Source organism: Clytia hemisphaerica, unplaced genomic scaffold (assembly GCF_902728285.1).
Source record: "Clytia hemisphaerica strain Z4C2 unplaced genomic scaffold, Clytia hemisphaerica genome assembly, whole genome shotgun sequence".
NCBI lineage: Eukaryota > Metazoa > Cnidaria > Hydrozoa > Leptothecata > Clytiidae > Clytia > Clytia hemisphaerica.
Genome location: NW_027104106.1, coordinates 17,428 through 41,222, shown reverse-complemented (window position 1 = coordinate 41,222; position 23,795 = coordinate 17,428). Strand labels below are relative to the sequence as shown.

Genomic DNA, 23,795 nt, shown 5'->3' with positions numbered 1-23,795 from the left:
GTCAAGTGTTTTACTTTCAATTATTTCACTGCAAATGTTTTTAGGTATGTACTTGTACATGGAAGCATCGAGCCCAGCACGACGTGGAGACACTGGCAACTTTGTCAGTGAGAAATTCAAAGTCAACCCCAACTTCAAATGGTGTGTGGACTTCTGGTACCACATGTTTGGTGATGGGGCCGGTGCTTTGAGAATGCAGACCAGATATCGGTCCGCGTGGTCTAACAGTCGTTTGATCACTTCCACCAAATGGACTATGGAAGGTAACCAAGGAAATGAGTGGAGACACGCCCAAGTCAACATCACTAGCAGTTATGACTTCCAGGTATTTAAACCACGCACTCACTCTATTGTTGACATTTTGATGCACGTAGGTCACACTTTTGACACATTTTTGTACGATACTTTGCACATGCACGTTTCTACACTAATCCTATACAACTTTTCAAAAATCACAATGACACACACGTACACTAATTTGTTAATGCACGCTATCATCTAGTAATGCACGTTCTCTCCTAGTAATTGTACCTTCTCGCCTAGTAATGGACGTAAATGCTTGACACACTTTACAGTACGTCAGTCAGCTTCAAAGAAAAGTCAGAATGTCTTAGAAGCTTATAAGGTTATTAAAGTGTAGTGCAACTATCATGATATAGATGTTCGTATATCATAAAGCTTCGGTTTTAAACTTTTATTGCATGTCCCTATAAACTTTAAAGTTCTGAAAAATAACAAAAGTTATAATTAACAAGCAAGTACAAGATGAGTAACTTTAGCATGACAGTTTTTTTGCTGCATGACATCTTACAACTCAAGACAAGAATGCATAGACATATCGTTTTTATTCTGGAAATTCATTACATTACATGCATGTACCAAAGATGAAAGAATGACGTGTTTTTTATGATGATGGTTTTTGGTGTGAGAACGTCTGCTGCTCATGTAAGTATGCTGTCTCAAACCTTTACTACTGTATTGTATTGTATTGTGTGTTGTTGTTTTTGTATCGTTTTGTTATTGTTTTGTTACTCTATGTTTTTTACTGATGTTTCTCGTGGATTGAAGGTTTTAAGTTGTATCTTCTACTCTTCGATGTAGACTGTGCGCTTCGTTTTTCGTTGTTGCGTTCTTCTCTGCATTGTGTATATTTAGGTTTTTCTCTTATGTATTATTGTTTCTTGGTGCTCGAGCATCTCGAACGAAATAGTCTCTAATTTTCACCTTATTTTTCACTAGCTTGTGTTCCAAGGAGAAGTTGGTACTGGAAAATCTCACCAATCAGATATTGCCCTCGATGATATTGTTGTCACTGAAGGCGTATGCGCCATGCCCAAACCACCACCCACGCCCAACCCATGTTTACGAAAGTGTAAAGATGGTCGATGCATTTCTAGTGAGAAAGTGTGCGATTTTTATCCGGATTGTGCTCAAGGAAGCGATCCTACAGATGACTCTGACGAACATGGATGTGATGGGTGCGATTTTGAAAGCAGTGAGTACTTCAGACTGTTACTCAATGTTACTGTTACACCTTGTTTTTGTAGGATCTCGCCCTTGGCTTCTAACATTCTTCAAAGTCAGATAACAGTGATTTCACTTTAGTAATCTAAATTACGAAACAATGCTGGGTATAGTTTTTCCGGATAAATTAATTATAAATAATGTTCTTTTAATCTTAGATACGTGTTATTATAAGGACAGCAGTAAAGGTTCCTTCAAATGGTTCCGCAAGAACGGTCGAACTAGCTCCTATCTCACTGGACCAAGTACTGATCACACCAAAGGAACTTCCAGTGGTTATTATGTATACGTTGAAGCCTCCGTTGGAAAGAACTACGATCTAGCCACTTTCAACAGCCCGACCATCAAGCAAGCTTCATCGACCTGTAGAATGACCTTTTGGTACCACATGTACGGTACTAGCATTGGAGAATTAGCCATCTATGTGGTGCAAGGATACAGGTTGACCAATGTGTGGAATTTGAGAGGCGACCAAGGTATGTTCTTTCAGTTGAATCTGCATCGTTATCCGGTAGCCTGTGGAATTACTGCTGATAGTTTTCTCAATGGCAATCAATCAATAAATAAAGATGTCCGTTGTTCTAGTAGTTGGCTAATTCCTACAAATCTTCGCTGGCAATATATTGTTTATATACCTCATTTACAAAAGATATCTATTTGATTCTATGAATAATCCAAATGTTTATTTCTTATAGGTAACGAATGGAAACAGGGTGTGGCATACATTAACCGTCGTGCTGGACCATACAGCATCCAGTTCACAGCCTCTCGATCGAACTCCTTCCAAGGAGACATAGCACTTGATGACATCTCCTTCCAAGGATGTTCGCTCCCTTCACCATCGAAGTACTGTAACACTAGGTACTTCTTCCGTTGTCAACAGACCAGAGCTTGCATCAGTCCTCATTTAGTCTGTGATTTCACTGATGATTGCGGTGACGGGTCAGATGAATTGAATTGTAATTACCGAAGATATCCGTTCAGGTATGGTGTTGTTTTTTATCTGTTGGCCTCGGTTATGCTTTTTAGTAAGTCCAATTAATGCCCATAATACCCTCTAAAAATTGAAAAGTAAAATTGTTGCCGATTTTTAGTGGATCATATTTTGTTGGTCGAAAATTGAAAGTTGTTGGGTCTATCTAAAGAAAGCGAATTACTAGCTCTGTGATTTGAGCTTCGTGATTTCCATGGTCAGTTTATTTAAATATTGATCTTTTGCGTTTTAGATGTAACTTTGAGTACGGTTTGTGCACATGGCGCAATTTGAAGGACGACCAGTTCGATTTCATACGTCACAAGGGATTCACCGATTCCTCGGGAACTGGGCCCAAGTATGATCACACTCGTGGTACTTCATCAGGTAAATACTCTCTCTGTACCGTTTATTGTCTAACCGTATTTCCTGAATGGTATCCAGTATTCTTCTTGCTCGTTTGAATTTTCTTTCTAAATTATTAATATTCTTTACCAGATGAGTGACATTTGTCTCTTAAATGGTGTTTTTTTTTGTTCTTTTTCTCATCCATGGTACGGTCATTTTCTACAACAATTTAACGAGAAATCATTTTCTAATTATATTTTTCATTGACATTCTCGTGTCAGGTTACTACTTGTACGCTGAAGCATCATGGCCACGAAGGAAAGGAGACAAAGCACGTTTGGTGTCCACTACCATGAACCCAACCAATTACCAACAATGTTACTTGCGAATTTATTATCATATGTTGGGTCAACATGTCGGCGTGTTGCGTGTCAAGACCAGAAAGTGTCAAAGGTGCGAAGAGAAGATCGTCTGGCAAAACAGTTTGGCTACCATCGATAACTGGGTGCGAAGAACGTTGATCGTTCGAAGTGATGTCGCCTTCCAGGTCAGTGAATATAAATTTGATGTGAAAGTTCACCTTTGCCAGCTTCTTCCATAAGCTTTCTACTTATCAAAATTCATCCAGAATTTAGATTTTACTTTCCCACCGCATGTGGCTTGTTCGAAAGTAGGAAGGTTTTTAAGACTTTTTTGAGAGGGGGCCCACGAATTAGGCCCGGCAAAAGTTTTTATGACTAAAAAACTGATGTTTACAGGCAAAACTATAAGGGGAAATAATGATTAAAAAATCGACGTTTTTCAAAAGCCAAATCCGAAAGAAATGAATGGGACCATCAGAAAGAGCATGAAATTCTGAGCAAAAAAGTATACTACAACAAGTCTCTTACTCGAACACATAAAGAAATACGGCCACTTAAAATTCAAAATTCTGTCAGACTCCGTACGGTTTAGACAAAATTTGACGCTATTCGTACTCTATCTGACAGAATTTCAAACTTTGGATGGCCGTATTTCTTTATGTGTTCGAGTAAGAGACTTGTTGTAGTATACTTTTTTTTGCTCAGAATTTCATGCTCTTTCCGATATACTCATTCATTTCTTTCGGATTTCGACTTTTACAAAACGTCAATTTTTTACCCATTTTTTGTTCTTACAGTTTTGTCTGTAAAGGTCAGTCTTTTAGTCATAAAAACTTTTGCCGGGCCTAATTCACGGGCCCCCTCTCAAAAAAGTCTTAAAAACCTTCCTACTTTCGAACTAGCCACATGCGGTTGCGTCGCATAAAAGATGTCACGGATCCTAAGGATTGGTCCCCTACTATACAGCAGATTATTACAAAAGAGCGTAATGATTAGCCTCTCATATTTATTATATACATTTTATACATTTTAGGTGATAATTGAAGCAGAGATAGGCGACGGATTTGCTGGTGACATCTCTCTTGATGACATTTCTTTTGAAGGATGTACCCAAGCACGTGGTACACTCCCTACCGCCCTCCCAACCACCCCTGGCACTACCACCACCACGCCCTGCGCTCAAGGTGAAATGTATTGTTCGAAGGACGGGAAGTGTATATCAGCAGCATTGAGATGTGATCATAGAGGAGATTGTTCTGATGGTGAAGATGAATGGGGTTGTGGTAAGTTTTCTTTATCAACACACCTTTCTACCCATTCACAACCGTAATGAAGTACTTTGATGTTGACTGCTTCAATTTGTCGACCAGTTGTTGCTGGTTTGAGTTGATTATACGAGAACAGCTTGTTTATCATATATGAAATTTAGATTAATATAAAGGCTTGTGTAATTACTTATTCATCTTAGGCTCATGTACGTTCGAGAGGGATACTTGCAACTACAACGATGTTAGTACTGGCAAAATTGAGTTCCAACGCTTACGACCAGCCGACATGACAGCTGCACCAGACGTCCCCAAGGCTGACGCCACTCTGCAGAGCAAAACAGGTTACTTCATGATCGCTCAACAAGGAACCGGCAACAATTATGGTAAAGCCACCATGTTGAGCGCCAAACTCTCCGCCACGGCGCCCCAATGTAAATTGTTGTTCTCTTATTACTACAATGGTTCAATGTCGGCCGCGCGCGCTGGTTTTTACCAAGACGTGAAAGGCAAGAGCACTTATAATCAATTGTTTTGGAAGAACTTTGGAAAAAAATCAACATGGCAAGAAGCAGTGATTGGTATTGGTTCCAAACCTCAAGGTATTTCATAATGTTCTCATTTTGTCTAGCAGATATTCTTATTTTCATCGATTTTCGATGTCTAATTTTCAAGATTTGAAAAAAATTGAATGTCTAATTACAATAGAAGGTGTGTATAATATTCGTAAAGCTTATTCTAATTCGAATTAATGTTTTTCTCTCAAAGGATGGCAGCTACAATTTATCGGTGACGATGAGAATGTCGCAATCGATAATATCGAATTGGTAGACTGCGCTTTCCCCATCCGTACAGCGGCCTGTAACTACGCACAAATTGGATGCACGAGCGGTGGATGTTTCTCACCAGATCAAGAATGTGATTTCTCGCAGGATTGTGGTGACGGAACGGATGAGAAGGAGGCTATCTGCGCTAACTACAAAGAGAGATGCGACTTTGAAACGGATAAATGTAATTGGTACGATGACAATGATGATGACTTCAACTTCCAACGAACAAGATCTGTCAGCCATCCAACCGGTCTTGGCCCTCAATTCGATCACACTTCAGGTACAAATTTCATTCTACACCTTTAACAGTGTGCTTTTAACTAGGGTGTTATATCTAATATTCGGAACTGAAAGAAATCATTTTGTTTATACTCTAGAAATTTCCTTTTATGTAGACTTTACATATCCTACTCTTAAGGCAGAATACCTGGAATGGTCCTCTGTTAAGTATTTTATAATAGTCTTTGAAAATCATTATTATTGCTGATCTTTCAGGTTTAACATCTGGCTACTTCCTCACCATCTTCACCAATGCCAACAGACCAAACGACACAGCTCGCTTGTTATCGGCTGTCTTCTTACCAAGCACTGGATGCACCATGCGCTTCTGGTATCACATGTTAGGTTCTAAAGACTCACCACCTGCCACCCTCAACATCAAAATGAAGACATCGTTAGCCGCTATCTCACCCATGAAGACTCTGTGGACACAAACAGGTGACCAGGGAGATATGTGGACGAAAGCTGTGGTTCACATCCCATCCACCAAGAACTATCAAATGGTCATTGAAGTCAAACGAACATACAACAGACATAACAAAGTCGCCATCGATGACATCTCATTCTCCAAAGAATGTAAACCATCTCTCACCGCCACTTTAGATCCACGCCCAATAACACCCTCGCCCGCCCCTGGTTGCAAATCTGGCGAATGGAGCTGTGGTGATGGACAGTGTATTCCATACGACAAGTATTGTAACTTTGTAGCAGATTGCGCCAACAAAGCTGACGAAGCAAGATGTCCTTCCTCGTGTGACTTTGAAGACGGTAAAGGATGCAAATGGTATAATTCCTGGTGGTACGATCAAATGGATTGGGTGGTTCACCAAGGAAAGACTCCTTCCAATAATACGGGACCTCCATATGATCATACTAAAGGCACAGCTGACGGTAAAGAAATACTTTTTTGTCTTTATTAAATAGTCCGCTTTAAACTTTCGGAAATCAAGCGGTGATATGACTAGCTATTCAAGCATAGTAAAGTCATTCCACGTCTCAACATCATAATTAACAAGACCACGTGTTTTTTTCTTTCAGGTCACTACTTATACATGGAAGCCGGCCAACGAAAGCAAGGTCAATATCCGAATGCTCATTTCGTTAGTCCCATGTACTACAAAGGTGCATACGAATGCACGTTCAATTTCTGGTACAACATGTATCATTTCGATCGTAAGACTTCCGATGTCAAGTTGAATGTAATGTACCGACGAGATGGCCGTGATTCGCTGCTCTGGTCTCGCTCAACGACCACAGGCGACAAGTGGAAGAAAGCGACGGTGAAATTACCACCCTGCCCAACTGACTTCAGAGTAAGCAAGCTTTCGTTAGTAGAGAAGAGTTGATTCACTTTAGAGTTTTCTGAAACATGTAAGTTTCAATACGAGTCACTTAAAAGTGCAGAAAGTCGAATAAACCCTTTTTCATATTCCCTATCTTTCCGCGTCCCTATGGCTTTTGTCCCGTTGTGGTGCTGGCGAAGAAATGGTAATTTATTAATTCCTCAATCTATTTTCTAGATGGTTTTCGAAGGCTTCCACTACTTTTACTCGAAGACTGATGCCGCTATTGATGATTGGTCTTTCGACTGCGCTGAGAAGAAACCGACCGCGTGCGCCAGTGATCAATTCACGTGTAGCAAAACTCAACAATGTGTTTCGAAGAACGATTTGTGTGATAATGAACCGAATTGTTGTGATGGTTCTGATGAAGATGTCCAAACACTCTGCAAAGGATACACCAAGTATGCTTTTAATTTTGAATATCTGAAAAGTGTATAATTCTCACTCTTGGTTTAGTTTAATAACCACAACAAATGAACAATTAAACCATCATAACGGAAAGACTCACATCGTGTAGATTAAATGCAGTACCTCTCATCCCTTATTCCAACTCCACTTATTGCTTTCCACAATTCCAGTATAGGCTCCTGATTTCTGAGCAGAATTTTTGTAGCCATTTCCCTAAAGAATTTTTTTAAAGAATTACCCTCTAAAGTCATTTATTTTTCTTCTTTAGATTCGATTGGCAGTACGGTCTTGGCGGATGGACACAGCTACAAAAGAACGACACTTTCGATTTCACGACATACAGTGGACGAACGGCTTCTTACTTCACTGGACCAAAGGCTGATCACACTTACCAAGAAGAACATGGTATGGTTTCTATATTTTTTATTGCCGTCCAGTCTTGGCATTTTGGTATTTTAGTGTTGTTATTGTTACCATCACCCATGCTAATAGAGTAAATAGTTTGAGCCAATACTGGTCACATCCATTATGGATGCTCCTCACCGATTATCTGATAAACAAAAAAAGGAAATATTAGCTAATACAATCTTAAAGGTTAGTGAATTTAGCTTCTCTAATCATACATTTTCTATATTTAAGGACGCTATCTATATGCTGAATCATCCGGCAAGAGCAAGAACGATAGTGCAGCATTGGCTTCAGCGACCATCGGACCAACGTCTACTTTGGGATATGCTTCGAAACCATGCATGATGTCTTTCTGGTATCACATGCGAGGCTCCCATATCGGTTCTCTCAACGTCTACCAAGCTAACAATTACGGTAGTATGGACAACTTGGTTTGGGCCAAGACCGGAGATCAAGGTACTGCATGGGTCAAAGGAGCGGTTTCACTGACCAGCGATAAGGACTTCCAAATCATTATTCAAGCCAAGATGGGTGTCTCTTTCCGAGGAGATATTGCGATCGATGACGTCATCTTCAGTCCTGAATGTGTTTTCAACGGAAACCAGTTGCCAGGTGAGTTGAAACCTATGTGTATTATTTCTGTCAAAATCTTCTCAATAAGAGATAGCCGATTCAGGACAATTCTATAAATTTAAAAGTCCCATGTGCATTGTATAGTAAAGCATTTTTCATGAATATCCTTTAAATTGCTTTCCACCAGGTGCACCCAAACCACCACCAGTGGACCCATGTTTACCGAAATTCCAATGTCGATTGAGTGGACAGTGTATCTCAAGAAGTCAAGTTTGTGACTTTGTGAAAGATTGTCCAGGAGGTACAGACGAAGAACAAGCTGTATGTGGATACCCTCAAGGATTCGAGAAGAGCATCGAACCATGGAAACATTCGAAAGATGATTCTTATGAATGGCAATTATGGAAAGGAAACACGCAGTCGGGTGGTACTGGACCTAGAACAGACGCTAGAGGCGATGCTAAAGGTATAAAGTGTGTTTATTGATAAGCTAATGTAAACTTCATAACACTTGAACTTTAGAATTTTATCGTTGACTGAAACCCTTTCATTTTAATGAATTGGGAGTATTTTAGTAGTAAAATTATAAAAGTTTCATTTGCACACATGTTTTCAAGGCAATTTGACTTCTTCTGATTCGATTCTCATTCTTGACCAACAGGTGGATACGCATACTTGGAAACATCGAACCGTCAGAAGGATCAAGGAGGAACGTTGATGACACCCACCATTGCTGCATCATACTCTGATTGTACCGTTGAATTCTACTATCACATGTTTGGATCTCATGTTGGTCTTCTTTACGTTCAACTGCAACCTGCTGGTGACTCACAAGGTAAAGGTTGATTAATGTTTCATTTTCATGATCATTTTGCACTAGGCGGTTTATGTTGGAAAATCTTCAAAATATTTTTGCGCTTTGTTTGTTTTCAAATCGAATATTTTAGACAGAACAACAATTTTCATTCCGATTTTCTATTCATTCATTTCAGCTGACTACGGGCGATTATTCGAACTGAAAGGTGAACAAGGCAAAGATTGGATCAAAACTTCAATGTATGTTGGACGAAGAAAGACGCCCTTCTATTTGAACTTCACCGCCCTTGCAGGAGGCGGTGCTCGTGGTGACATTGCTATTGACGAGATCAACTTCAAGAACTGTGGACCTCCACCTGTCTGTGGAACCACAGGAAATGACACTGGAGATTATGTGTAAGTTTATCAATATGTTTGAAACGTTCATAGCATTAAACTTTGACATTTTTTACAAATCAACAAAATAAGGTAGACAAATGAAATTAACAATTTTGTTTTAATTTCTCTAGTTGTGGGAACGCGCGCTGTGTAAGCGAAGATAAGATCTGTGATTTGACGGACGATTGTGGCGATTCTACGGACGAAAGTGTTAACGGAATTTGTCTCGATTACATCGGATGTACTTTTGAGACGCATGATTATGACCCCTGTAACATGACGCAAGATACATCATCTGATGATTTTGATTGGACTTACAATTACCATTACTCACCTTCATACAACACTGGACCAACCACTGATCACACCCTGGGAACGTGGAGAGGTTAGTCTTCCCATACTTACCGTTTTAAATCAATGAAAGTTCATCGCTCATCGCTATAATTTTTTAAATACCCAATCATAGATACTGGCAGCACACGCCCTTAATTCGCCAACTTTTTTAAATGCAAAATGTTGTCATATCTTACTTTGTTGTTTTATCTATTTTAGGTCACTACTATTACATTGAATCAAGCGGAAAGAAAGCAGGATCCAAAGCACGTATGCTCTCATTACCTATCGAAGCCAAGAAAGGTGGCAAATGTAACCTTCGATTCTACTATCACATGTTTGGAAAACACGTCAAGGACCTCAACGTGTACACTTTAACTGCTGGCAACTTGGATAGTGTCTTCAGTGTGTCTGGCAACTTCGGCTATGAATGGAAATTCGCTAAAGTCGATTTGTCAACCAAAAATGAGAAGTTCCAACTGGTCTTCGAAGGTGAGTATCTCCTTTTATGTTTTCCTTTCTTTTAGTTCAAGCTCGCCATTCTATTCTTTTCCACAATCTTTTTGGCTTCGTTTCGGAACGTTAATCCCTTCGATTATTTGGATTGGTTATTTGAAATGTTTTACTGTGAACATCCGTACTGACAAATGTCGAAACCAGATACACTTACACACGTACACTTCTTTTACAGGCATCGTTGGTCAATCATTCCTGAGCGACATTGCTATTGACGACATCATTCTTAGTCCTGATTGTCTGACCAACTCTACACGTGTCTATCCCACACCCATCGCTTGTGGTGACAAAGAATTCACATGTCGCACGCTGCATCAATGTATCAATAGTACCAAGAAATGTGATGGTACCAGAGACTGTAAGGATGGTTCGGACGAAGAAAGCTGTGGGGGAACGTCCGGTAGATCAACAGGTGGTCTGAACGGACACCAGACAAGCGTGATGGCTGCCAGTGTTGTTGGTGGTATCGTCGTCTTGCTGGTCATCGTCATCGTGCTCTACATCATCGTCAAACGAAGAAAGGAGAAGAAACTTCACCTCTTCTCAGTTTTCTATGATCCCACCAAACAAGGAGAACAAGAAGCTAAAGAAAAGTAAGAAGATTGTTTGCCTTCTTTTCATTTGCTACACTCATTGATAGAAGGAGTTTAAAGGCACGTCGACAGGTCTCTTTCGATGCATTCAGAATTCCTTAGTAGTACTGTATGCTATCCACCCTATTTAACGAATAAGTATTCTTTCCCCTTCCAGACCATCATCAAGTGGTAAAGAAAAATTAAGCGTGAAAAAATCGACAGAAGGAGTCTCCAATCCAGTCTATGACGAAGACAATATGGCGGAATTCTCCATGGGAGACGTAGATACAGATATGTTCCCTGACGACAATTTCCAAGTAACCATGGATACGAAAGGAGGAGCAACTTCAATGGCAAACCCTCTTTACCAGGACCCTTACATGGAAGACGACGACTCTCCGCTGTCGAATTTTTAACATTAGAAGTTAACTAGAATACCATTCATTTTTAAATATAATTTTCTTTTTTTACAATTTATATTTGACAAAAAACTATGGTCTCTACCATTTAGCACGAACTTCTAGGTATTTTTCGTTATTATGTTTTGTTTTCGTGTTTGTGATATTTTGTGTTTGTTTGTGTTTGAAAGATGTAAGCCATGTCTGTATATTTCCCTAGAATAAAACCTTTGTTTTACATTTTTTATTATTGTCAGATGTAGTTTTTTGTACAAGACTTTTGTTTTTATTTTCTTACCCTGTGGAACCACTGTTTGTAAATATTTTTGTTTCAAAATTTTTTTGTTTTGTTAGTTTTGCTTTGTTTTACACGATAGAAATGAATAAAGAACATGAATATAATGCTTACATAATATAATATGAATTCAATAAATTTTAGGTATATTTTTTTTAAATATGAAGAAAATTTCGGTGGAATATTTTTTAATGATTTTGAATTGTAAAGAATTTTGATGAATTACTCTTATTGAATTTTGTGTCAGTTGTTTATTACGTGTTGTTGTTTATTATTTGTCGTACTTGTACTGTAGTGTTCCCTAATGTTTCTGTGTTCTGGCCAAAATAATGTCACAAGCTGGAAACTTCGTATGCTCTCCCCCTAGACTATGCTATAGTCTAAGACGAGTTTCATCTAAGAGGAACAAACGTGAAGACGGGAATTTTTTTCGGGGGTAGCTGTTGTCGTAAACACAGACTCTATCCGCCGCGAAACATATTACGTTTTAGATAATATACAAACTATGTTATCTATATATTAATAGCGGTGCTTTGTGTGTCTGTGTGTCACCACTTTCGTTTTCGCTTTGTTTGTGTTTTAAAATTATGACTTTTACTCTCTTGCTCCACAAATTTGTTCTATTGGATTCGCGCCATTTGCAAAAGATCGGATAGAGCTTGGTTTAGACTTTATTCAGCCTTTGTTTTGAAATTTAAGGCCCATCTACATTTAGTAATTTTAATTTTTGCCCAGACTTGCTTTTTCTCTCTTTTGTTTTTAAAATATTTTCGAATGTATTTAACGATCGTATTTATTAATGACATTCGAATTCTTTTCAACACAAAACAATTTCATTTCATATAAAAGAATATTTCAAAAGTAAATCAAACATTAAAATCAAAAAGTTTGTGGACAACAACAGCATTCAAAGGGCGATATAAAGCATAAGAAAAAAATAGTTCACTTTTTTCTTCTTATAAAAATATTTAAGTCGTCGTTACCGTTAAAAAGTCTGTACGTCATTTTTTATGTTTAAATTCGAAAAGTTATGACAAGGGTTTGAAAAAGCAACTTAGAATTGTCTTTTTTTCTCGATCTGATAAAAACAAAGAGTTGCACTATTCTTTGTGACCTTCTCACTTTTTCCTGAAAAATTGTCATTTAAACTGGACGGCATATTCAACGCGAGCGAAGCGAGAAAAATAACTACCTGCAGAGTAGACTAGAGTCTACTTCTGGCTGAACTTAGCTTTTTGATAATTTTTAATGACGCTGAGTTCAGTGAAGTAGACTAGGAGTATTTGACGAGGTCGCCATTTTGGAAAAAAAATATTTAAAATCCAAATAACAAAAAAGTTACTCGAAGTTGAAAAATATAATTAAGAATGAGAAACAAACATCAATAACAGATTTTGAATCCCTTATTCTCAAATAAAAACATTGCTTTACAGTCCACCTAGGCAAAAACATATTACCATATACTACCGGGCCACTTAATCGCGCCATCCAGTCTATTAAAAAGCTTTAAGTGGACCCCGGGCTACCTGCAGAATCGTTTCAACGACACTGGTACAGTAAACGATGCTCTTTCTGATAACTTTTGACTTAAACAAAAAATTATGTCACAGGGGGACAGTACACGATCCAAATATGGTTAAAAGATAAGACACCCGGGGAAGGTTAGAGTTAAACTTTGTAGAGATTTCTTTTTTTTATTTGATCACTTTTTTAAGCCAGCTTCAACATCCAAAGGACTTTTAGTGCGTTCAGCTACAGCTTATCCGGCTTTCGACGCCGGGTACCGGCTAGTATCATAATAATACATTATACGGACGATAGCATCGTCTACTCTCCCCCCAGCCTTAAAAATGGGAATACGGATCAAATCTGCCCGTGTGTTCAAGAAATATAGACTATGTTCGTAATGTAAAAGCAAAATTCTAATACCTCGATATTTCTGAGCTGGAGAGAGTGGGCAACAGCTTTGGTTATTACAGCTTATTTTCCAGGGGGGGGGCAGCTGGGCAAAAGGACCGACGGGTATGTGCGGGTCCTAAGGGTACCTTTTCCAATATGTTCAAAATGCACTGTAAGGGTCGGAAAAACTAGAGATGCACTGTAAGGGTAGAAATTTCAGAAAATTCTTTAAAAATCTAGATATTTTGACCAAAAATGCTAGAATTTTGACCATTTTTTGCACGAAAGGGATCGAAAGTTTGGGGGAAAATGCACTCTAAGGGTATGATTTTCACTGATTTTTGCTGCACTGTAAGGGTGCAATTTTAAAAGCCAATTTTTGGCCCGCACATACCGTCAGTCCGCAAACCCAGTGCCCCCCCCCGGGCTTATTTTTCAACAGACTGCTAACCCTTCAAATCTCTGGTACGTTTACACCAGTGTGTAATAGAAGGCTTGATGATTGAAAATTTTTTTTTTACACAATTTATCTTGCAAATCAAAAAATGATAAATGAGAAAATATGATGGTTCGGCCAAATATTGCTCTAATTATCAAAGATGATTCATTTTTTCGGTCTCCTTCTCATAAGTATTGACAATGTGAAACAGTATTCCGCAATCTATGGGAATAGTGAATTACAGGACCACAATAACTTGTTAAATCTGACTGAAATTTGCCAGCATCTTTACTGCGATTTAATAAGAATGAAATAAAGACATTTTCCAGCCCATTTGAAAAATATATTTGAAACCCGGTAGAACATACTAAAAAATTCTCCTTGTATCTTTTATATCAAGAACCTTGACAGCGACATTAATTTTCTGTATAGGAGCATCTGAGATATTCAAAATTTGGTATGCTCAAAATTTAGGTGACCCCCTGTGTTTAGTGTTCTTTATTTATTTCTATCATGCAAAACAAAACAAAAAAATTTTGAAACAAAAAATATTTACAAACAGTGGTTCTAGAGGGGAAAGAAAATAAAAACAAAAAGTCTTGTACAAAAAACTACATAAATCTGCCGATAATAAAAAATGTAAAACAAAGGTTTTATTCTAGGGAAATATCCCTGTATTTAGGTGTCCAAATTAGGACTAGGCTAGGGGTTAATTAGTTTGCGATGTGACTTGTTGTTAACACAAGTTGTTGGGAAAAAATGAAAATGTAGATCTTTTCTACGGGGAAAATCTTTTAAGAAAAACCCTTTGTCCAAAGGGGCTAAATATTTGAAACTTGGATGGGAAATGAATTTTTGTACCTAAAACCGCGACCCGCGTAGCCTTCACACAAACGCCGGATTAAAAATAAAATCCATCGCTATATTTCGAAAAATATCCCGCTTAAAAACAAGGAAATGGTTCGAATCAATCCTTCGTTCTATAAGCGGCGTTAATCCTAAGGCTTCACGTATTCTTGCTTGAGAAAGGTTGAATATTCTTCTCTGGCTCCCTCGGGGCATTAAATTGAATACCTTCGTCCTCCTAGTTGCAGGCTACCGTCAGGTACCAGTGGCTATTCCATCAGGGCAGGGGGAGTGGTTCAGCCTTGTTAATGACGAAGTAAAGAGTCTATCAAAAGATTTCCTCCGAACGCAAGAAAAGCTGAGCTATTTAGACTGTGAAAATGCGATAGTTCTGGTCTTTAACGATATCAGTAAAAAAGTGAAGAAAGAAAGTAGCTAATTTGCATATTATCCGACTTATTTAGTTTCACAGCGGAGTCTTTGCAAATGATTAACCAGTGCACTATATGGTATTCGTTCTCCTTAGATGAAAGGTCAAGCTTCCAAGTGAGCTCTTTTCACTTAGAACTAGAGCTAGAAGAGGGACGAGAAACATATTTTTCAAGGTATTCCGTTTTCATCAAAATCTTCTTTCATCTTTCTAGCTTATTTTCCAAGGTGAGATCGGCTCTGGCATTACTCACACATCAGATATCGCTTTAGACGACATTGTAGTCACTGAAGGCGTTTGTCCAATGCCCAAACCGCCACCCACGCCAAACCCATGTTTACGAAAGTGTAAAGATGGTCGATGCATTTCGAGTGAGAAAGTGTGCGATTTTTATCCGGATTGTGCTCAAGGTAGCGATCCTACAGATGACACTGACGAACATGGATGTGATGGGTGCGATTTTGAGAATGGTATGAAATACTGTTAACCCTTTTCGTGCCATTTGACCAATACCGTAGGTTGGTCATTTTGGTCCTTCAAAAAGACAGTAAAATCAAGCACTGACAAATAATTTTTTCAAAAATGGTTATTTTGCAAAATGTAAAGTTTTTCTTTTTTAATTTGTCATAATTGTCACAATTGGGTGCATTTTCAAGCAATCTAGAGCTCAAATTTTCAAAATTCCCCCCCTCGGAAAATGGAAAAGCTTCCTACGGCACTGACTGAAATTTAGCTTGAAACTGGTAAAGATCTTTTTCAAAAGATAATAAACGAAGATTTACAACTTGCTGATTTTTAAAACCATTGGTGTAAAACGCTTATTGAAGTTGAAAGAAATTTGAACAGCATAAGTTCAATTTTGGTGCGGAAAGGGTACTTGGATTCTCCAGTTTAATATTAGGATGATTATTCGCTATTTTTGAAAAAGAATCTTACTGAGGTCTCTTTTAAGTGGCTTTACAATTCGTACAAATTATTTCTCCTGTGATCATACCCCTTTGATCCGGAAAAAGACGTTTAATCCATACAATACTTTCAAAATTCCAGGAACCTGTTTCTACCAAGACACAAGTAAAGGAGTTTTCAAATGGAGTCGTAAAAACGGGCGAACAGGCTCCTTCTTAACAGGACCAAGTAGTGATCATACCAAAGGAAATTCCTATGGCTATTACGTGTACGTTGAAGCGTCTGTCGGAAACAATTACGATCTAGCCACGTTAAACAGTCCAACAATCAAGCAAGTTGCATCAACCTGCACAATGACTTTTTGGTACCACATGTATGGCTCAAGCATCGGTGAATTGACAGTGTACGTCCAACAAGGATATCGAATGACAAATCTATGGAATATCTTCGGAGACCAAGGTTCGATTTCTTCCCTTGAATAGATAAAGAACAACTTCGTCTCCGTGTATATTAGGCTTTATTCATTTTATTGATTGACGTCCTAAGAGAACGTTGAACAGCCTCTAAGACGCTGGAAGCGACCTTTGGATGTAGAGAAGTTTCATTTTAGAATCAGCAAACTTTTCTTCACGACTATAGACTGTTACAAACATTTTTGGCAGAATACGAGCTAGGAAATCTGTCTGTCAGATGCAAAGATATTGTTCCTGTCCACTTATTCCATTCGATTTACTTTTAAGGTAACAAATGGAAACAAGCAACGGTGTATTTGAATCGCCGCTCCAAACCTTTCTCACTGAAATTCATCGCACAACGCGGTCGAACGTTCCAAGGGGACATTGCTATCGATGATATCACATTAAACAATTGCGCCCTTCCGGCACCTGCCAAGTATTGTAACACCCAATATTCCTTCCGTTGCATGCAGACACGTGCATGTGTTAGTTTGTACGACCTTTGCGATTACACCGACGACTGCGGTGATGGCTCCGATGAATTGAATTGCAATTACCGACATTATCCTTATCGGTAAGCTTGATTGTTGCCATCGTGTCTAAAGTTTGTAACCTTTTGCAAGTATTCATAAAACAGGTCGAGACAAGCTTACCCAAAGACCTTCTTTGAGATTGATAACTTTGTCAAGATGTTTCAACTTCGAAAGCTTATGTTTTTATTTCTAGAACCCATTTGCGTTCTTTTATTTTGTTATGTTACTTTGTGATACAATCAACATACTTGTTAATTAGCCTCTTTGGTAGCGTAAAGTTTTATACCAGTCCTTTTTTTATTATAGATGTGATTTCGAATGGGGTTTATGTCAATGGTACAATATGAATGATGACGATTTCGACTTCAAGCGAACAAAAGGACACACTGATTCCTTCGGTACTGGACCCACTTACGACCACACTACATTAACAGCTTCAGGTAAATGAAAAGAAAAAGATATGAGATAGTTTAAATAAACCGTTTCCAATCATTTCAGCAAAGTCAGAGAATTATGCCCGATTTTTGCTTGGATCTTTTAAAACAGCTGACTGATTTGATCCTTCGATCTTAAACAGGTAGAAGATTTTTTCGTAAAACTTCCCTTTATTCTATTACAGGTTATTACATTTATGCTGAAGCGTCTTGGCCACGCAAGAAAGGAGATACAGCACGTTTAGTGTCAGGTACTTTGATGAGCACTGGTATATTCAGTGATTGCATGTTCAGATTCTACTTTCATATGATTGGTTACCACATTGGAACGTTGAGGATCAAAACCAGAGATTGCGTGGGTTGTGTGGAACATGTGTGGTGGAGTACGGACACTGCTTCTGTTGATAACTGGATTCGCATGAGGGTTCCTTTGTACTCATTGAAACCATTCGAGGTATTTGTTTCGTATTCAAAATTTTCGATAAATTTCGCAGTTTCTACTTTATGTATTTTTTTTCAAAGTGCTTTCTTTAAAGTGGAAGCGGTGAAGGATTAGAATCGGGTTTGTACCTCTGCAAGGCTGATCAAATTTTATAAAAAAAGTCTATCAACACAAGTCTAACACACAAAATATTCCCCCACCCTAATTTAGGTGATCATCGAAGTTGAGCTTGGCGACGGATATGCTGGAGACATTGCATTCGATGATTTATCCTTCGAAGGGTGTTCACAATATTTCGGTCCACTTCCCACTTCTCCTCCAACGACAACGACCACCACTCCGTGTCCCAATCATCAAATCTTCTGTTCCGCTGATTCGAAATGCATTGATGGACGGTTGAAGTGTGACCATAGAAATGATTGTTCTGATGGCGAAGATGAGATTAATTGTGGTATGTTTTAATTGATTCGCAACCGGTGAAGTTTCTAGCAGAATTCCCAATGGATTTCTATTTGGTAGACGAGTTTCATACAGAAATCAAGTTGTAAAATGGATGAATTCGACGGAAATAATAGTGGCCTGTTGACAACTCTTGGCTTCGGAAAACTGGGCATAAGTCGTAGATACCTCTAGTCTTACTTTTTACACGTTTCTTAACTTGAAATTGTAATCAATAGTGTAGAAATAGAAATAGTACTAGAAATGGTTGACTAAACGGGTGAAGTTTGACCTTTTTATTTTTGTATTAAAGGAAATTGTGACTTTGAGAAGGACATGTGTTTGTACACCGACAATAGTTATGGTATCCACTCTTTCAAACGATCTAAACCACTCAATGACGGTACAAAGAATGGTCCGAGCAGAGACAAGACCAAGAATAGCACTCAAGGTAACGTTTGCTTATCCATTTTCAAAGTACTTATTCTGCTAAGATAGGTATCGTAGGTCATGTAAGGATTTTCGCTGAAATTGTAATTTTTTTAAGGATCACTTCATTTGGTTGGACAAACATCTTATAACACGTCAACTCGAGTTTTGACACTACGTTTTTTTTCACGTCCATACAACGTTAGATGTCCATTCTTATGACGCTATAAAACTTTGATAAGCAGTAAATGTTTTTAAAGTCATTTTTCTAAAAGTTTGATCCAACCTTTTCTTTTTCATAGGATATTTCGCAATGTCAGTAGATGGTAGCGGTTATTTTGGACCAGTCGCTACGTTGGAAAGCACCCACCTTCTGCCCACAGCACCTGAATGCAAAGTTCAGTTCTCATACTATCAGAACACGTCACAAGGCCTGGGTATGATGGTCAGAACAGAAGAGGACTGGGGCTACAACACGACAACAGTTGTCAATTCCATGATATATGCTGGTGCAACAGAAAGTGTGGATAAATGGCAACAAATGACGGTTGGAGTAGGTGCCAGACCTCCAGGTATATTGCACGTTGTATACCTTCTACCATTTCAGTCTTCTTGACAATGATTGCTTTTCACAAATACATACCAAATGAAGTAAATGTCTGTGAATCAGATTTAAGGTCTTACTCGACCTACTACTGGTCGAGAGACTATTTTTAAATTTTGTTCAATGTTTCTTGGTGAGACAGAAATCTGACAAAAGAATACTATTCCTCTACAGGTTGGAAATTACAATTTGAAACGAACGATAAATACCTGGCAATTGATGACATCAAACTTGTGGATTGTGCTTTCCCTCAAATACAGAGTTATTGCGGTATGGGTCACGTGACATGTGATAATGGGGCATGTGTTTATGGAGATCAGGTACGTACTGTGAGAAAAAAGACTGACTTGTTTATAGTAATGTAAATCTTATAGGATAATGCGATGACTGCGATACGGGATAATCTTAGTTTTCAACATAATTTACTTCTGCTCTCCAAAACCATATTGTAAACTCTAGAAAGACACTCTTACCAATGCATTCAAGGTTATAGAATCGTACAGGAAAGTATGTCTGATGATTACTTTTCATCGAAATTACGTTTTTCATAGATTTGTGATTTTGCGAACGATTGCGGTGACTTCAGTGATGAAAAACCGGAGATCTGTGCCAACAATTATGTTGAACGATGCAACTTCGAAATGGACACGTGTAATTGGTACCAAGATCAAAACGACGAATCTGATTGGATGAGAGGGAATGGAGACACTACTTTCTATAACACTGCTCCTGGTGTCGATCACACTCACGGTTTGTTAATTATCTTTTAGGTTGCATATTCTATAGCAAGCAGAAATTTGAGACCCAGTTCTTTGGTTACACATCTGATCGTTTTGAGACCGATTTCCTGGGGGTTAAAACTATTCACGAAGATGTTGCAAAGATATGGCCTAAAGTAACGAATGTTATTGTTAATAGTTTAGATTTAATCATTAGACATTTTTACTTTTCGACATGTCAGGGAACGCGAAAGGTTGGTTCATGTACATGGCCACGTGGTTGGTGTTCAAATCCAATGAAACTGCTCGATTGCTCTCCCCAGTATTCAAGCCAACCAATTACCAGTACTGTGAGATGCGTTTTCACTACCATATGTTCGGTGATGACAAAGATATCCTTTCCATCAAGTTGAGAACGTCTGCTGATCCTAATGCTCCAATGCAAACGTTGTGGACCAAAACAGGTAAATTGTGTTCTCGTAACTTTGTTAGTGATTATATACAAGATTGAATCATCTTTATCGTAGCACGGCAATGAAATATCAGCTTTGGTACAGTCAACAGTCGATTTTCTCCAAAACGTGCTTCTTATCTTATTCTTTTCTCATTTTCAAATCAATTTTCCTTGTGAGTTTTAATACATTAAATTGATTTTTCTACAACAGGTGACCAAGGCAAATTCTGGCATAAAGATTACGCCTACATTCAATCACACTCCACTTTCCAAATCGCTATTGAAGCCACTATGTTCAACCCTGGGTTGTTTGGATTGAATGATGGGTTCATCTCCATTGATGACATTTCATTCTCCAAGAGTTGCAGAGTGGATTTTACGGCCACATTGAATCCTCTACCGTTTACACCAACTCCTCCCCCTGGATGCAAATCTGGAGAATTTAGGTATGTTGAGAAAGCCTTTTCGCTTTTAGTGTTCACTTTTTTGCTACCATGTGTGTGGAAACCACTCTCAAGGGAATAAGTCTCGTTACGCAAGAATGCACCCACAGAACGTGTGATAGTTGTAATTTACATTTACATTTATGTTCAATTTATTCTAATTGCATGAAGAATTTGGATGCTCTTGTTTTCTAATACGAAAATCAACGTATTCTCTCAAGATTGGAGCTTTCCGTCGTATACATATGCTAAATCTATATCTGCTTGGGACTTATATTCCCTTGGATAAGTTTTCCCTGCAAATTCTTTCTCTGTTTTTTCTACAGCTGTGGAGACGGCAAATGTATCGATTACACAAAAGTTTGTAATTTCGTGAAAGATTGCGATGATGGATATGATGAAGTGTATTGCAACTCCAAATGTGATTTTGATGACAACACCATGTGTTCTTGGTATAATTCCTATTCCCAGCATAACAATATGAGGTGGAAACTCCATCGTGGTGCCGCTTTGGGTGGAAGTGGACCCACCACTGATCATACTAAAGGAACTGACAAAGGTATTAGTTTATTCAAATTTTAGACCTTAAGAATTCCAGTGATCAGTTTTGTATTCGCTGTCCGAGACAACTGTCGCTTAACGATGTTTGATTTACTATTTTCATTTACTTTATTTTCCTTCAAGGCACTTACCTTTTAATGGAGTCAGACAAGGGTAAAAACAAGATTTATCCGACAGCTCAAATCGTCAGCCCATGGTTTTACCACGGAGCTTACGATTGTACTTTCACTTTCTGGTACAACATGTGGAATCAAAACATGGCATTGAATAGTGACGTTCGCTTAAATGTTTACTATCGAAAGTATGGCAAAGACACTTTATTGACCAGAACCAGACAGCTGACAGGTTCACAATGGAAAGAACAGAAAGTGACATTACCGCATTGTCCAAACGATTTCAGTGTAAGTTCATAGTTGAAAGGAGCAGTGTTTTTCTATTTAGTACCGCCCTAAAACTGAATAAAAATCCACCAAGCCTAAACTGTGATATTAGAATTTAAAGATTTGAGGAAATACACATTTTATTGTTGGACCTACCTCCGGGTACCCCGGTGGAGGTCCTATAAATTAACCCATGTCCGTTCGTTCGTTCGTTCGTTCGTTCGTTCGTCTGTTACCAGCTTTTCTCAGGATTGGCTCATTAGTTTTTTTTGATTTTTGGCACAATGATGCAAAATGGCAATGCCCAAAATGTGACGGAGCCCGATTTTTGAGAAAAAATTTATTTGGGCAAATTTGGGCCAAAAAATAGGGTTTTTTTAATTAGCCTGCATTTTTATTTGGGTTTATAATACAAACATGAGACAAGTTACCTTTCTGTAACCATAAATAATCGTTAGTTTTTCATTCATAGCTGGTTATCGAAGGTACTGGCTTCGATGGTTTCCAAACGGATGCTGCTTTGGACGATTTCTCTTTCGACTGTGCTGAGAAGAAACCGACCACGTGCGCCAGTGATCAATTCACGTGTAGCAAAACTCAACAATGTGTTTCGAAGAACGATTTATGTGATAATGAACCTAATTGTTGTGATGGTTCTGATGAAGATGTCCAAACACTCTGCAAAGGATACACCAAGTATGCTTTTAATTTTGAATATCTGAAAGGTGTGTCATTCTCACTCTTTGGTTAAGTTCATTAAGCATTAGTACTATGCAAAGGCTACACCAAATATGCAAAACTTAAACCAAGTGATTCGATAAAGCCGCCTAAAAATTCACCATTACCAGGAGTTCACGATGCTATCTTCAAGATGATTATGAATTTTCCAGTCAATATTATCTACCCAACTTTCACCTTCCATTCCACTTTCTTCAGGTACGATTTCGAGCAAGGCTTAAACGGCTGGGTACAATTACAAAACGACAGTATTGATTGGACCATTTACAGCGGACGTACGGTCGATTCTTCGGGAATGTTCGGACCGCGTGTTGATCATACTACGCAAGAAGAACATGGTATGTTCGTTAGACTAAACCAGTTATTGTTGCAGAAAGCTTTCACTTTGCAAATGACAGTGGAGGCTAAAAACCCTCCCTTCCTAAAAAGGTTATAAAGTTTTAAAGAGAGAACATTGTAATAGCACATTTTCTTAAACAATCCATCTTCCAGGTCGTTACTTCTACGTGGATGCTTCCTCTCACACAAAAGGCGACAATGCATCTCTCGCCTCCCCAACTCTCGCTCCACTCTCCTCAACTAAAGATTGCCAAGTGACTTTCTGGTATAACATGCGAGGTAAAGGGATCGGCACACTCTCTGTTTATATGGCAACCAAATATGGCATCCTTGAGAACAAGATTTGGGCTAAAACGGATGATCAAGGTGCTGGTTGGAACAAAGCCAAACTGAAACTTACAAGTGATAAAGACTTCCAGATTATCTTAAATGCAGAAATCGGAATATCCAATCGTGGTGACGTAGCAATTGATGACGTTATTTTCAGCCCTGATTGTGTTTTCAACGGAAAACTATTGCCTGGTAATAATTTTTTTTTAGACTTTGCAATTTAGTAACGTTCTTTTTATTTTCATAATTAGTTTTACGCCTCTTATCCGAAATCAATAGAGGCAAAAAAGGGAAAATTATATTAAAGAGCATATTTTCGTAAAATATCTATGTGCATTTAAACCTCTTGAAA

The 23,795-nt window shown here is 38.4% G+C and overlaps 1 protein-coding gene across 2 annotated transcripts in view; it reads left to right on the top strand.

Moving 5' to 3' along the window:
- LOC136813222 (MAM and LDL-receptor class A domain-containing protein 1-like) overlaps positions 1 to 23,795 on the top strand; it is a 61,976-nt gene that overhangs the window by 33,818 nt on the left and 4,363 nt on the right. The window contains exons 66-86 of one of the 2 annotated variants that reach the window (XM_067069739.1): positions 45 to 325; positions 1,240 to 1,495; positions 1,683 to 2,000; positions 2,220 to 2,508; positions 2,751 to 2,884; positions 3,127 to 3,392; positions 4,241 to 4,490; positions 4,676 to 5,074; positions 5,241 to 5,582; positions 5,798 to 6,472; positions 6,620 to 6,894; positions 7,102 to 7,325; positions 7,601 to 7,737; positions 7,972 to 8,352; positions 8,501 to 8,779; positions 8,975 to 9,148; positions 9,306 to 9,525; positions 9,639 to 9,892; positions 10,060 to 10,332; positions 10,532 to 10,949; positions 11,107 to 11,881. In XM_067069739.1, coding sequence (XP_066925840.1) covers positions 45 to 325; positions 1,240 to 1,495; positions 1,683 to 2,000; positions 2,220 to 2,508; positions 2,751 to 2,884; positions 3,127 to 3,392; positions 4,241 to 4,490; positions 4,676 to 5,074; positions 5,241 to 5,582; positions 5,798 to 6,472; positions 6,620 to 6,894; positions 7,102 to 7,325; positions 7,601 to 7,737; positions 7,972 to 8,352; positions 8,501 to 8,779; positions 8,975 to 9,148; positions 9,306 to 9,525; positions 9,639 to 9,892; positions 10,060 to 10,332; positions 10,532 to 10,949; positions 11,107 to 11,347 — 6,086 coding nt within the window. In that variant the 3' untranslated portion in view covers positions 11,348 to 11,881. Of the gene's footprint in view, positions 1 to 44; positions 326 to 1,239; positions 1,496 to 1,682; positions 2,001 to 2,219; positions 2,509 to 2,750; positions 2,885 to 3,126; positions 3,393 to 4,240; positions 4,491 to 4,675; positions 5,075 to 5,240; positions 5,583 to 5,797; positions 6,473 to 6,619; positions 6,895 to 7,101; positions 7,326 to 7,600; positions 7,738 to 7,971; positions 8,353 to 8,500; positions 8,780 to 8,974; positions 9,149 to 9,305; positions 9,526 to 9,638; positions 9,893 to 10,059; positions 10,333 to 10,531; positions 10,950 to 11,106; positions 11,882 to 15,452; positions 15,709 to 16,285; positions 16,604 to 16,884; positions 17,174 to 17,438; positions 17,573 to 17,751; positions 18,021 to 18,218; positions 18,460 to 18,759; positions 18,898 to 19,177; positions 19,448 to 19,653; positions 19,800 to 20,030; positions 20,230 to 20,440; positions 20,663 to 20,863; positions 21,099 to 21,421; positions 21,655 to 21,779; positions 22,058 to 22,508; positions 22,733 to 22,972; positions 23,113 to 23,266; positions 23,636 to 23,795 lie in introns of those variants that run through there. The other variant, XM_067069738.1, reaches the window with a different exon arrangement.